Raw genomic sequence first — 15,898 nt, 5'->3', positions numbered from 1 at the left:
AATTAAGCAAAGTAGCCCAGAGATCCTTCTCACTAGCCATGTCCTGCTGGAGGATCCCGAGGTGTTCCCAGGCCTGATTCTTTATATAATCCACCACTGTGTTCTAGGTCTTCGCTGATGTCTTCTCCCAGTTGGACGCACCTGGAAATCTCCACAAGGTCTCCACAGCTCCTCCTGGATATCTGAGCACCTCACCCTGTCTCCAAGGCTTAGCCCGGCCCCCCGCTAAGGGGGATACGGTCATAAACCTCTCCATGTCCACAAAACATATGTAGACTGGATGGACAACTTCCATGGCCCCTCCAGAATCCCTGCAAGAGTAAACAGCTGGTCCACTAATCCAGGACCAGAACAAAATCCACATCAGTCCTCCTGAATCTGAGGTTCAACAATCAGCCAGATTCTCTATTTCAGCAGCCTGATGTTTTCCCAGGGAGGCTGAGCAGTCTGATACCCTGATAGTTGGAGCTTCCCCCCCCGGTCCCCCCTTTTTTTTAAATTGTCCTTTTTGTGATATGGAGAAGACGTGTCAAACATGACAGCCGAAAAATGTCCAGAGCCTCCCTCCTCCTGAGTCATCTGATGGTTTGTGAGATCCTTGTTGAGGCCGACTGAAAGTCCTTCTCCATGGCCTCCCGAACTCTTTCCATACCACAGTTTTTTCTTCAGTGACTACAGAAGCTGCAGTCCTTCTGACCTCCTGATACATGTCTGCTGAGTCAGGGATCTCCTGGGCCAACCAAGTCTGACAGGATTCCTTCAGCTTGATGGCCTCCTTCACTGCTGGTGAAGTGGGTAGTTTGGTCGCTGCCATGACGTGCACCAATGACCTTCTGGCCACAACTCTAAGCAGCCTCCTCCACAATGGAGGCTTTGAACATTATCCACTCAGATTCCATGTCCCAGGACTTCAAAGGGATGGGAGTTGTAGACCTTGTGGACAGGGGCCTCACCCTGCCGACAGCCTTCCCCACTGCTCCCTTCCAGGACCCCATCCAGAGACTCCAAGAAGGCCCGGGTACTGTGAACTGCTTTTCGGTTCGTAAGAACAGACAACAGTCAGAGACTTCGTCACAGTGACTCCCAGTCTCACAGCAGCACTCGGCCTGGGGCTAGTGAGTATCCCCACATCTGCCCAACTCCTTTCACCCTGGGCCACTCCAGAAAAGGAGATTCCAACCCCTGTCTAGCAGTTTGTTTCCAGAGTCCGTGTTGTGTGTAGAGATCAGCCCAACTATAACTTGTTGGTACCCCTCCACCTCCCACACTATCTCCGTCTCCTTCACCAGAGAGGTGATGTTCATCCGCCTGCCACCCAATTGGCAACACCCCCAACCTTCACATCCAGCCTTGTAGATGGCGGACCCACAAGGCATTGGGCCCATTTCTGTGGGCTGAGCCTGATTGAACCCCATGCATGTAGGTCCAGCCAGGATGTACGAAAGGGTCTGAAAGGGTCTGGGTCTCCCTAATCCAGGGGAGGTAGCTTTCTGCCACTCTATAAGAGTTCTGTAATAGCTCTTAGTCTGATCCCTCACCTGGGACCAGTTCTGACTTGGAGGACCCTATCATGAGCTGTTTTCCGATTACATGTGTGCCAGGGTCACACAAACCCCAGCACCACGTCAATTAATTAAATATGCAACTGAATGTTTGTTCTGATAATAGTAACTTAATGATTAAACGTTCATCAAATTCTCACCAGTTTTATAAGTAATCAAAATAATTGAGTTGTTGAATACTGCGAGAATTATTTTCAGTACCTGGTGAATGGAGCTGGCTGATTGGGTGGTCTGGTTTGGAGGCAGAGCTTGTACATATTGGCTGACATGTAGAGTTATTTATGATGGAGAGTGTGTTCTCAGTTGTTGTGTGTGTGTGTTCCAGCTGGATCTCAGCTGAAACCGTGTCCATATAATGGTAAGACGCAGAGGTTCAGAGGTGGTGGTTTAAGTGCAGGTCTGATCCAGTTTTTGTGCTTCCTCTTGGGGCTGCATGATGTCCACATCATAATAATAATATACAATGTGTTGTGATCTGATTCAATTTAATTCAGTTTTATTTATATAGCGCCAATTCATAACAGAAGTTATCTCATTGCACTTTTCCTATAAAGCAGGTCTAGACCGTCTCTTTATAATATTATTTACAGAGACCCAACAAATCTGATGAAAAATGTACACGATGATCTCCTTTACAATGAAAGCCTTCTTTGCTGTCAGATTCCTGCATCTGGAGGGCTTTTATGTGACGGAGCTGCAGTTGTTGCTGCAGTTGACACATCAGTGTGTTAGCACCGAATCCTAACTGTTTGCACGTTAAGATTTTGGTCTAAATCTGTTCATTATTCAGCATTTAACTGTAGGAGAGGAACTTGTATCGAAAAGGGGCAGCAGAGAGAAATCATTTTCATGACGTTTGATATCACAACCTTTTACAGCGTAGAAACTCAGTGGATTAACAGTAAAACCACATCGTTCAGCCCTGTGTTCAACTGTCATCTACCTCATTCTGTTGAGCCTTTTTTATTTCAGAGCTGTGATGTTTTCATGTAGATTTAGTGGGTTTCTAATCTGGGGTTTTCTTCTAAAAATCTGAAGTTTACTGGTTACAACAGTCTGATTCTGGGAGTTTCTGGGAGGTTTCACTGGTATCTGGTTTTCTCAGTTTTGTCTCGAAATGCATACGACGGGGACACACAGGAGGCCGAAGCGCCGCGAAGCTCCACAAAGTGCTGCCGCTTCCTTTTTGTGTTTATGTAAACCAATTGGACTGTGCAGACAGAGCGTGCTGCGGGAACGCGAAAATCTGCCCATCTGCTATATTTATTAGAAATAGTATCACTGCTGTTTGTGATTGTGTTTTTTAAATTACGTTTATTCCACAGTTTGTCAGTTGTCTCTAAACAGAGAGCAAGAGAGATGAGCAGATGCACACACAGGCAGGAGAGAAGCCCCTCCAGGAACACAGAAAAAGCTTTACGTTATAAATTCATGAGGTTATTAAAAAGATCAGCTCTACGTGTGATTAGAAAAGAGCAGAGGAGCAGAATTGCATGTTGACCGGCGCAGAGAAATGTGCATCTGGTGTGAACAGCCAGGCTGCTGCTCGCTCGAGAATTGACCTATTGCGGCACTTCTGCCTCCTGTGTGTCCCGGCTGTTAACATGCAACATTAGTTGGGTGGAGGCATTGCTAACAATGGCTAAAAGAGGCTCTGGGTTGTTTTATTTTTGGCTGGATGGCAGCAAAGCAACCAGCCCTATAAATGCAAAAGTCTGTCTCTGACTGAGTGACAAAGTTACTCTATTGGTTGGTCGAGTGTAGGAGTTTCCCCATTGGCCGTTACCCTTTCAAAAGGAATAAGCAGGAGTGTTACTTATGTGCCGTAACGTTCTATTTGGTATAGGCTTCGCCCTCTGAGGCTATTGCTATGGTGCATCACAGTACGTCATATGCGCACAGATGGCACAGAAGACAGTACAGTATATTCACCATGAGTGAATGAAACTGGAAAACAACATAAAACCTACTGCTGTGAGAAGCAGAGATGATGGTTACGCACTGTACCAGTCCAGCAGAGAGCAGAGTAAGAGAGAAAAACACTCTCCATGCATCGAGAGGCATGAGGGAGAGCGCAAAGTTACACGGACCAGCCATATACTAGGTTTCGACCTCGTCTTGTTTTATTTTAATGGACCTCATTCTGGAGTCAGAAGCTCGTCCAGTTGATCAGTTGGTCTGTCAGTTACATTATTCAGCTCTGAGATGAAACAGCTGCTGCTGCTACCAGGAAATCAACTGAGGTCAGACTGTTTTTAACCTGCAGGGAACCAACTGATAAAAATAGTAAAGACATCTGAATTTCAGTCTTGAACAGAATCACAGAGCTGGTTTTATTGTTCAGGAGCAGTCAGGCTTCACTACATATACAGCTTAACAATTCAAGAATAAAGCAGTGAAGAAGAATCTTTATATGAAGTATGTTATATAACATTTCTCATGAAGAAAGATTCTGAAACAAGCAACCAACCGAGAGAAGAGAAACCTTCCAAGAAACCAAATCTGCAGGAGGGAGGAGAGTTTGATATGATTTACCCCTTAAGACACATCAGATCAGTGGGAACATTGCATCGAATAAAAATGCAAGTGCTTTACTATTAGCCTATTCTTTATTTCAGCAACCTAGATATACAGGAAAATATACATTTATACAGAAAAAAACTAGTGGCACCAGAAATTACGGTATTTTAGAGCTTCCCCTAAATTTCTCAAATGAGATTTCTGGGGAGCTCATGTCTCTTTAAGGGGAGCTGAGCTCCCCTTAGCTCCCCCGTATTTCAAACCCTGAATACAACCCATTCAGCTCATTTATAGGGGCTGTTTGTTTGTATTGGGTTTCACTTGCTAACTACGTGCTAAAAATGTATACCACAACAAAAGAAGCGAATGTAGGCTGTTGATCTGGTGTATCACAAGTTAGAATAACAGGTGTTTTTCCTGTTCTTCACATTCTGCCAACAGTGTATAAATGCAGCGTCATGTAGTAGAGCAGGTTGGTGGAATGTAAATCAGTTTGAACAGAGACTTAACTCTTTTTTTATTTGTGTTGTTTCGTAGCGATAAAGTTCGATGCAGTGAAGGAGGAGCGTTACCAGCAGGAGGCAAAGCAGAGAGAGCTGCAACGCATCGAGGAGGCGTTACAGATGGCTGCACGTAGAGGTAAGACAGGCTGACGTCTGAATGATGTCCGACTGACCTCTGATTCATCCTGATACACCTGAGGACTCACCTGGCTTGTGTCTTTCTGCTGCTGTTTGTGTTTTCTGCCTCCTCTCTGTTCTCTGCTGCTGTTGAATCTGCTGATTTGAATCTTTCTGGTGATTTTTAACTTTCTCTTCCTGCAGATAAACTCAAAGAGTGCAGTTACACAACGCAAAGCAATCATCACATACACAAATGCATTTGTTAAAACAACACAAGCCTTACCTAATTAAAGAAATAGGAATGAGTGTCTCTAGCTAAAGATGTTAAATATCTCAGTAACTGAAATATAAATGCTGTATAAATACAATCAGGATATCTCTATCATACAGAGGAGATCGTAGAGTGGATTTACGATGGTCTTTCTGTTTTTAAAGTTGAAGCAAGCTCAGTTTCTGTAAGAATCGAATTAAAATTTTTTGTTTTCAAATGAGTTGTTTAACACGAGTTTTCTTTGACCAAGCTGCTGTCTAAATTAACCCCTCAGTACTTATTAGTTAAATTTCTACTACAAGTATTGATCGCAGTAGGAACGTCAAAGCTCTGTGTTCTTCTACAAACATTTTGTCCTTTTCGAATTTAGAACAAGTTTTAAATTAATAAAAGGCAGATTGTAAGCTGGAGAATGTCTCTAATGTTCCTAATGACACACAAGATGGTATCATCAGCATAAAAATGGTCTTCACAGTGCTCAGTTGTAAAAATAAATAACATTTATGTACAGTAAATATCAGGAGGCCTAGTATGATCCTTGAGTAACACCTTTATCAACCATCTGTGAACTTGATTTGAAACCGTGTCTACCAGAGACACATGGTCTCATATTCACAAAGGATCTGATCTCACCACCAACAGTCCTCCTAAATAAGTTTCTAACGAAGTTTCCTCTAAAGAATTTTTTTCAAAGCTGCAGAGAGAAGAGAAGGGTGACTTCATGTTTCATGAATGAACTTCCTCACTATCTCTACCACGATTGGCTGACAGGTGACTGGTCTGTGTATAAATTAGCATTCATTCATACACAGGAATATGGATAGATGGATGGATAGATGAATAAATGGATGGAAAGTAGGGGTGTGCCATATCATATCGTTCACGATATATCATGATAATTTTTAATATGATAAAAAAAAATCATATCGTGATGATGCTGATATTCCGACTTGTTGATGTAATGGTTAAACCGTTACGCACAGCAACAACAAGCATGGCTGAAAGCGAAAGTAACATTGCTACCCGCACGGTGAAGGAGTTAGTTCCAAAAAGGGGAGCGACTTCAGTAGTTTAGAAGTGGTTTAGTTACAAAAGATCAGATGTACAACAAACCACAGTAATATGTAAGTAGTGAAGCAAGACTGTAACAACAAAAGGGGGCAATACAACAAACTTATTTCACCACTTCAAGCAGAAGCCCCCGGTTGAGTACGAGAAGGGCCAAAAATCCAGCAAGGAGAGCTCAACAGCTATTGTGAGTTCTAAACCAAAAATATTTTTAAGGATTTTGTCATATGATTTTATTTTAGGGCCATATTGCCCACCGCTAATAGATAGATATATGGCTGGATAGACTAATAGAGGGATGGATGGATGTCATTTAATATATTTTAGATGTTTTATAAACTGTCACATATTTTATACATGAAACAATAAAATATTATCTGAAATTTTCTTCAGTTGACCAAACTTCATCCTTTAACAGTGTATTTCTATTTAGCATAGATTTTACCTGTAAATCCAGGGATGAAAACAGCTTTATTTATTTAATTCAGTTAGTGTCGTTGTGCACTTCATTAAATTACATTTATTTAGCGGACACTTTTATCCAAAGCAATTTACAATCAGTGCATTTCAACCATGTGGATACAATCCAAAAATAACAATCATGCAAGTACATCAACTTCATCAAGTATGCTGAACTGCTTCAAGTGCTACATTTAGAAACAATAAGAGATAGACAGGGTTTTTATTATTATTTTTATTTGCCACGGTGCAGTCTGAACAGGGGAGTTTTCAGTCTTCAGTTTTCAGTGGGGTGTATGTTTTGACCATGTCCTGGATGTAGGATGGGCCTGAGCCATCAGCAGCACGGTAGGCAAGTACCACTTTCTTCAACTAGATTTGACCAGCCACCGGTAGGGAGTCTGGGGTGCGGACGAGCGGTGTAGTGTGGGAGAACTTGGGTAAGTTGGAAACCAGCCAATCTGCTGCATTCTGGATGAGCTGGTCATCCAGTGTCACACCCAGGTTCCTTGCAGTCCGAGCCGGAGACACCACAGAGTTCTCAATTATAATGGAGAGTTCATGGATGGGCGATGCCTTCCCTGGAAGGAAAAGCAGCTCGGTCTTCAGGTGAGCAGACATCCAGTGAGAGATGTCAGCTGAGAGTCAGTTCTGAGATTCGTGCTGCTAACTGGGTTTCAGACCGGGGAAAAGAGTTAGTTGAGTGTCATCTGCATAGAAATCTCTGCGATGGCGAGGAAATCAGACTGGTGGGGGTCAAGGAGGTTGTTGTGGTGGAGATATGCAGACAGTTGAGTGAAGACAGCACGCTCAAGTGTTTTAGAAAGAAATGGAAGAAGAGAGATAGGTCTGTAATTCTTTGGTTGAGTGTGGGTTTCTTTAAAAGAGAGTTCACTCTTGCTGCTTTTAGAGTGTTAGGAAAATGACCAGTTGTTAAAGAGGTATTGATGAGGTGGGTGAGGAAAGGAAGGAGGTCGGGAACAATAGACTGAAGAAGGTGAGAGGGGATAGGGTCAAGAGGGCAGGTGGTTGGGTGGTGGAAGGTAACCAGGTTTAGTACTTCATTGGAAGAGAAGTGGATGTAGGACAGGTGGAGTCAGCAGGTGGGTGGGGAAATGAGGAGTGTATGTCATCTATCTGTTTTTTAGCTTTATTTATATAGCACTTTTCAAAACAGCAGTTTCAAAGTGCTTCACAGTTAATAAAAATGCATAATAGTACACAGCATAAAACAGAAAGTGAAAAATACAATTTATGAACTGAAAACAGGGAATAGGAGTTGCAAGCAGCGAACTAGCCTATACAAGTAGTTGATAAAAGTTTTTTTAAATGTGGTACAGACTCAGCTGACCTGACAGTGTGGGGAGGCAGTTCCATGATGTTGGAGCTAAAACTTGGAGGTAAAAGCACAGTCCCCCTTTTTGAGCCTGGACCGTGGGATGTTTAGGAGCAATTGGTCACAGATCTGAGTAATCTTGGAGTAGTGGGTTATAAATTCAGAAATATAAGAGGATGCCATGCCATGGAGGGCTTTGAATGTGAGCAGGAGGATCTTGAACTGAATTCTGACGCATACAGGAAGCCAATGAAAGTGAGCCAGAATGGGGGTAATGTGTCTCTTCGTTTAGTGTTTGTGAAAAGCCTGCCGCGTTCTGAACCAGTTGAAGTTGAACAATTGCAGACTTGCTTAAACAAGGGGGAAAAAAAGGAATTACAGTAATCCAGGCGGGAAGAGATAAAAGCATGGATGCTGTACTATGTTCTTAGGCAATACTGAACTGATTTTGCCAATATTTCTGAGTTGCAAAAAGCAAGACTGAACCAATTTCTTAACGTGTAAAATTTCAGATTTTGATCAAATACAACATCAAGATTTCTAGCAGATGGTTTTATATTCCTTGTTAAATGCCTGAGGTATGGAATAATACTCTTTGAAATTTATGTTTGTCCGTATTCAGCTTGTAATAAAATCAGTGATATCAGATCTTTGATAGCAGTAAGTCAACAGTGTAGAGTAACCAGATTTTTAATGTCAGATTTAAATGATGCATAAATCTGGGTGTCGTCTGCATAACAATGCTAGGCAACAATCTTAAACTGATGACCAAGGGTAAGAATATACAAGCTGAACAAGATGGGACCAATGACTGAACCTTGTGTAACCCCACACAACATATGACCGACGAGGAGACAAAATCATCAGTAGTCACCCTGAAAGATCTCTCTGTAAGATATGTGGAATACCATCTAAGGGCAGCTCCATCTATGTCGACCTTGTGCTTTAGTCCATCCAGCAAGATGGTATGATTGATGGTGTCAAAGGCGGCAGACAAGTCTAACAATACTAAAATGGAGTGATGGCCAGAATATGCATTTGTTAGTGACTTTCAGCAGAGCAGTTTCAGTACTATGCAGGTGGCGAAAACCAGATTGAAATGGGTCAAGAATGTTATTAGCTTCCGCTTTTTCCAGTAGTTGTTTAGCAACAGCCAAAGGGTTATAGAGATTGGTCTGTAATTATGAGGGAGTGTTGGATCAAGGCCTGGTTTCTTTAAAAATGGCTGAATACAGGCTTGTTTGAAATAGTCTGGGAACAAACTGGAGGACAGAGACTCAATTACAATAGAGAGAAGACAAAGGGCAGTGATTTCTAATACCTCTTTGAAGAATCTGGGGGGTAGAGTGTCAAGGCCAGAAGGATAAGTGCGTGTGTGACACAATATCAAACAGATTATTCAGATAAATTCACTCAACAATGTGGGGGAGGCATCTGGAGCAGTTATACACGAGGTAGGGTGCATTATAGAGTGTTTAATACCCTTAACCTTCTCAACAAAGTAAGCTAAAAACATATCACAATCTTCAACAGAAGAGGCCGAAACAGTTGAAGGAGCAGGGTTTACAAGTCGATCAATGGTGTTAAACAGAACTCTAGAGTTATTGGGAGCAATGTAATCTAAAGCTGATGAACATAAAACATGAAACTGATCAGCCAGGTCATTTACATCATGAAACTTAGTTAAGCTGCTAAACTGGGCAGAGAAAACAGAGGAAATATTGTCAGCAGATGGGGAAGGAGCGGCTACTTGAAGCAAAGTAATTAGTGGGATCATCCACATGGATATTAAAATCTCCAACCAATAAGATTTTGACCAGTAAGTCTCAGGGAATTAAAAAAACATAGTTGGAGGGACAAAGCTCAGGGAAAGAACTGATGTCACCAGACCTAAGCCAGGTCTCTATTAAAAATAAAAAATCCAAATTGTAGGTTGTAATAAAATAATTTAAAATAAAGGACCTATTTGCTAAATCATGCATCATGAGGGCTAAATTAACAGCCATGGTGAGACTAAGTTGAGGAGCAGCTGTGATAGTCTGGAGATAAAAGAACTGATTCTTCTTATTAACCATTCAGTCACTCGGTTAGAGTTATTGACAAAGGGTCTCGTCCTTATGAGAACCGGTAAAGTCAAAGCTGGGATTTGAAAGGGGTGGGATAGGGGATTGATATATATCAAGCGGCAACCTCCGGGGCTGAATGAAATGAAACAAACACGGAAGTGCCAAAAACTGCAGTTCCTCAAATGGCCACTTGAAGCTGGCTCCAAAAGTGAGTCAATCCTCATTAACCCCCATGTCAAAATGCCCAACTTTACAGCAGAAACAAACATGTTTACAGCCTGGTACAAAACACGGTTTTGGTCCCCTTCAAGACAACTGTGAGGGGGGTGAATTTTTTTTATAACCTATCTGTTTAAATTATATTAAGGCTTAAAGTTCTGCATAATTAAGCATGTGACCGCTTTGAGTGATAGGTGGGTGCCCTCTCAGGTGGCTTGCCGCTAGGTGGTTTAGCAGCCAGGCTTCATTTGGCCGCCTCACCTCTTTGCCCATTTTTGGATTAGCTGGTGTCAGGCACTGCCAAGATGACAACAGCTGGAGCCACGGGGAGCCGCCCACTTTGAGCTTCACAATGACTTCAGAAACCTATGCGTGACATCGCAGACACTACATATATGTTTTATACAGTCTATGATATATATATCTGGAGGAGGGTGTATGTAACTATTGTGGCCTATCCTCCCTACTGGTCAGGGTGCTTGCAAACTGTAAGTGATGTTTATGTTTAACAGTGTTGTTTCTTTGCAGTTAAGATGGATGTGATCCCAATTGTAGAGATCCTTCCCAGTCCAGAAATAGTGTGGTTGATAAAACCAAGACCAGTAGCAACACAGCAATTGAAAAGACATGATTCATGCTAAAAATGCGGCTAAAATCCTAAAACGGGATTTCCTCCTTATAGGAATGGAACCAGAAGAAATGCATATTTTTCCAAGGCTCTCAATCGTTTCTGCCAGTGTCTCAAAGTCCTGCTGTAGTTTAACAAACTGTCAAGCCTAGTGTCATTCGTGCCAATGTGCACAATAGCGACGGCAGTTGGGTGGTGGTCGCTGAGAGCGGGGGCAAGTTCAACAATGTCCAAGATTTTCGCACCTGGTAGACATTAGATGATTCCATTTGGGACTTCAACAAATCTTATTATGCAATCACCAACCAAGAGAACCTCAGGCTCTCCATCCACACAGCCGCCAGTGTCGATGGAGAGAGTGGCCCGGGCTGAAGTGGGCGGCTGTATTGACCGTGACAGCATCTGTGTTGCTGACTACAGGTTCATCCACATCAGCTGCGAGTTTCACGTGATGAGCAGCGGAGGCAGCAGCGAAAACATGGCCTGCATCGTGGGCAGACGGTTTAGAGGCAGGGGCTTGTAACTGTGGGTCCCCCCTGGAGATATGGGCAAGTGGGTTGGAGAGTTAGAGCTTAGAGCTGAACGTAGAGCTTTTGCGTGGTACGGGTCATGTTATCGGCTACTGTTAACTCAGCTAGCGGTGCAAAAGAATTTGGGAGTGGCAGAGCATCCTCAAGCACGTTTGGGTCGAAGAGAAGGAGAGAAACCCTTCTCCTCTTTCCTTTTACTACCGAAGCACAAGAAAAGGCAAACCCCTGTGAGCTGAGGCTGGGCCGGTGGCTCCAAAGCAGCTAGCCACTCTTGGAGCTTAGTCTGTTGCTGGAGAAGGTCGTTCAATGGATAAAAGTTCAGACTTAATGCCAGAGATCTCTGCAGCAGGCTCCATTGTTGTCCACCCAGTCCCTCGAGTGGTCACACCATGACTGTGTGGGTTCCTCAAGCCCTCAGCTCGGAGAGCTAATGTTTTTAGCGCGGAGACAGCTAACTAGCTAGTTTACAAAGTCGCTCGGTAGAAGAGAGGAGGGAGGTGCCTCCCCCTCTGCCGCCGGGTCTGGGCGTGTGGATGAAGGAGTAGGCTAAGGAGAGGGCTACAGGGGTGGAAGTGTTCTCTGGTGTGATCCAAGAGCCGGAGATAAACTCAGTCTTACGGGAAGCTGACTGGTAGTTTCACTGTGACAAGGTGTTGGGTGTGTAGAGTGGGTGGGATATATACTGTCAAACAAACTGGGGTCTGGAGAGCTAATTTTGGCTTGATTCATTCTGACAGACGGCCGAGATTGTCATCGCTGAAAACTGTATTTTTCCAGAGTCATAGTAGTGCAGAGTTGTGCTAACCATCATCTCTGCTGTTGCTGGAGTGTTCTGACATGTTCGTGGAGCTTTATTAATTGGCTGCTTTCTAAATATGCTTTTAAAAGTGAATTATTGTTGTATTATTCCAAAACATGGACATGATGAGTCACATGACCTGCAGAAGCTGACTGACGGTGAGCAGGAGTCCTCTGAATGTCTCTCAGACTAAACAGATAAAATACTTTTCTCAGGCCAGAAACTGACGAGTCTTAAAGTCAGCAACATTATTTTTAGGAGTTTCTCCAAAGTCAGACAGTTAGCAGCTACTTTTAGCTTGAAGATGTTTTCATGGAAATTATGTTTTGAAAAGTTAATGTATGAAGTTTTGAGCAGTACATTTGATTTTCTTACATCTCGTCACATGACGTCAGTCCGTCGCCTCACGTGGTTTAGTGAAAAATGTAACTTGTCTGTTCGTGCTGCACTGAGAAGACGGACAGACTGATAGATGGATGAATGTATTAACATGATGTTATGTTTGCACTGTTTATGCTGCGTTTGCTGTCAGCGTCTCAAACTGGAGATCTGCTGTTCAGTCTGGAGAGTGTTGTTTACAAGGAGCCTCACAACGGTAACACACACACACACACACAGTAACACACACACACTGTAAGACTATAACACACCCATGCATTGTAACACACACACACACACACACACACTACAAACCATCATAACACACTAACAGTCAGTGTGTGAATCTGAACTTCAGTTTCACTGATCTGTAACCAGAGACTGACCCTGGATCAGTTTATCAAACACACTGAACATCTGGAGGATTCAGACTTCTTCATCTACAACATCAGCAGAATTACAATAAATAATTACATTAAATTAAATTAATAACAAATAGAGAATAGACAAATTGAAGTCAGAGATATGAAACCAAGTTTAATCCCTTAGGTTTTTACTTTACAACTATTCCTCCCAAAGCTGTTTAGCAACCTTATATAAAATCCAGGTGTTCATTCAAATGGAGGTCCAGGTATTTATATAAAACGGTATACTTCAGCTTCAGATCCAACATTAAATCAGTGAGTTATGGAGGAATTGTTTAAATTAAATGCTAGTCTCATACTTGTTACAGCGTTGATGTAGGAGATCATTTTATAATTTCTATATTTCCTCTAAACTGCTAATTAGCTTGAACAACACATGTAGAGTCAGCTGTTTGTCTCTCAGCTGGTTTTAAAACAAAGTTTAACAGTAGAAGTCGCTGCTTCTAAACATCTTCAGTTCAGATGAGTTTTAAACTCGGCTCTGTGATTGGCTTCTCCTCTCACCTCCACCTGTCTCCTCACAACACTTAAACTCAGTCAGGTCGATTTATTTGAAGCGGCTGTGGGTTTAAACCATCACTGTGACCCTGAACATGAATATTAAACCCTGAGAAGATGAATGTGTTTCTGCTTTCTGTCTCTTTCTGTGTTTTCGGGCTTTTCTGTCACTAACTGCCGTCTCTCTCTTTTTAACGCTGCCAAAGTCCCAAAAGGAAGTAAAAAACATAAAAAGCCCAAAAAAGGCTTGAAGAAGCTGAAACGACACGACAAAGCAGGTTAGTTTTTATTCTCACTGTGTTTCCCCTGCTGGAGGAACGTTGCAGGAAAACGTTTGAAAATGACAGATATTAATGTTCGTCTGAGGATTAAGACCCTGACAGCACAGAGTTCAGACTGAACATGATGCAGGTCCGACAGTTCAGTCCAGACATTAGCTGTTAGCTGCTAGTTTGTGAAACAGTTTCAGGTCAAACATGAACCTTTCACTCCGGTCTCGCTTCCTGCAGACGTATCTTGACCTTAAATCCTCCAGTGATCAGTCAGCGGCAGAGGTGCAGATATCCTGACTGTGAGTCAAACTACGAAAATACTGTATCCTACACTTCCCATAATGCAACTTGATAATGACCTTCTGGAAATGTCAAAGAGCAGAATTCAGACAGACATTCAGAAAGATGGTGTAGTTAAATAGTTCAGTGCTATGAATTAAATGAAGTTGAATTTATTTTCAACATTCAGTATTACTGAATGAAAAAAAAATCTGTTGCTTATAAAATTCAGATTATCATGATTATCATTTCCTTATTTCTGTAAAAAACGATGTTTGACATGAAACCTGAAACAGAGGAAATGAACAGAAACACTACTGAAAATGCGTATTTCTCCCAAAAAACACATTTCTCAGGTTTTTTTTCTAGCCGTCGTCTCGTTTTCTGCTGTGCAGTCACCACATGAATTTGTTGTTTTGATATTTCTGCCAGAAAAATAAAATAAACAATTAATTACGACAAATCTTTGACTTACTATCATGTTTGGAGTTGCCTTCTCACATTCTTGACTAAATAGCGCAAACATTTTATTTAGTATCTCATAACTGACCTAATATTTCAATTTAGTATCTCAGACGTCCTGGTCTCAGGTTTCTGTTCAGGTCCAGGTCTGATCAGCTGGCAGTCCTGGTCTCAGGACTCATCTCTCTTCATAGTTTTCTGTTTATTTCAGAGAAACCTCAGGAGGAGAAGAAGGACACGTTTGTGGAGAAAATGGCTACTCAGGTGATCAAAAACCTGCAGGTGAAGATCAGCAGCATCCACCTGCGCTACGAGGACAATGTGAGTACTGGTCCAGGTCCAGGTTCTGTGTTTGTGTCAGGGTCTGACACTCAGGTGTACAGTGATCACATTAAAAACACACCTGTTTATTGTGATGCAATTGTTCCGATGCACAGGTGAGTCAGATCTCACATGTACCAACACATAGGAAGCATGTCAGCAGGTAAACTGTCGCCTGTAAGCTTCTTTGTCATGTGACTGTTTGTTTCAGTTGTCAGACCCACAGCGCCCCCTGTCTATGGGAGTAACACTGTCAGAGCTCAGCCTGCAGGTAACACACCTACACACACACACACACACACACACACACACACACACACACACACACACACACACACGCACGTTAAGAAATTATATACTTGTGAGGACCCTCACTGACATAATGCATTCCTGAAAACTAACCGGGCTACATAAGGGCCAACCCTTTTTTATTCCAGCTGTTCCAGCTTTAGTTTAGAAAGTTAGTTTAAAAAATTAGATATTCGAGCTGTAATGAGCTGTTGGAATTCAAACTTTTCAGTCTATAATCACAGTATGAGTTTGAATTTGTTTGAACTTGACTTTCTGAGTCTGACAGCCCTAGGCTATACACTTCTTCTAAACCTGATTCTGACCTTAAACCCTCAAACAATTATTTGAGGAAGTGAGGAGCAGAAAAATTACCTCACTTTTGGGGTGTAAAACTCAAATTGGTCCTCACAAAGATACAAGAACATACAAAAACACACCTGTGACAGGTGATATTAACCCGTTGTTGTTTTTTATTTTTCAGACCACCGATGAGAACTGGAAGTCGTGTATCCTCAACGAAGCAGCAAAGATCATCCATAAGGTGACCAATGCTCTGCTCGCTTTAAAACTGAAACTGTGAACTTCGGTCACCTGGTTAACTTCTTAATCGTCATGTAAATCACAAACCAGATTTTTATAGTCTGGGTAGGGGATTAGAGAAATCTGATTTCTGGCAAATCAGGAAGCAGAGTCTTGTATCACCACCACAGTTAAAAATACGTAAGTGATGTTTCCAAAGTAAGTTCAGTAGTTGAAAGAAACTGATGCCACATGAAAGATTTAAAGTAACCAGGTTTTTGTCTGATTTCCTGTGTAACCTGAGTTCTGAGTAACCTAGTCTCCTGTGTGCATGTAAACCAAAAGACTGCTAGAAACAACCTCAATTCTTCC

At 42.3% G+C, this 15,898-nt stretch overlaps 1 protein-coding gene across 10 annotated transcripts in view; it reads left to right on the top strand.

The window, feature by feature from the left end:
* vps13c (vacuolar protein sorting 13 homolog C) overlaps window positions 1–15,898 on the top strand; it is a 118,193-nt gene that overhangs the window by 13,800 nt on the left and 88,495 nt on the right. For 4 of the 10 annotated variants that reach the window (XM_044197171.1, XM_044197001.1, XM_044197585.1 and 1 more), the window contains exons 5-11: window positions 1,888–1,920; window positions 4,620–4,721; window positions 12,614–12,676; window positions 13,589–13,660; window positions 14,607–14,716; window positions 14,928–14,987; window positions 15,489–15,548. In XM_044197171.1, coding sequence (XP_044053106.1) covers window positions 1,888–1,920; window positions 4,620–4,721; window positions 12,614–12,676; window positions 13,589–13,660; window positions 14,607–14,716; window positions 14,928–14,987; window positions 15,489–15,548 — 500 coding nt within the window. Of the gene's footprint in view, window positions 1–151; window positions 1,116–1,887; window positions 1,921–4,619; window positions 4,722–12,613; window positions 12,677–13,588; window positions 13,661–14,606; window positions 14,717–14,927; window positions 14,988–15,488; window positions 15,549–15,898 lie in introns of those variants that run through there. The other 6 variants (XM_044197334.1, XM_044197412.1, XM_044197674.1 and 3 more) reach the window with 5 other exon arrangements.

This window comes from Siniperca chuatsi, linkage group LG1 (genome assembly GCF_020085105.1).
Source record: "Siniperca chuatsi isolate FFG_IHB_CAS linkage group LG1, ASM2008510v1, whole genome shotgun sequence".
In the NCBI taxonomy this organism is placed as follows: domain Eukaryota; kingdom Metazoa; phylum Chordata; class Actinopteri; order Centrarchiformes; family Sinipercidae; genus Siniperca; species Siniperca chuatsi.
The sequence above is the reverse complement of the archived record's forward strand: the minus strand, read 5'-3'. Positions and strand labels throughout refer to the sequence as shown.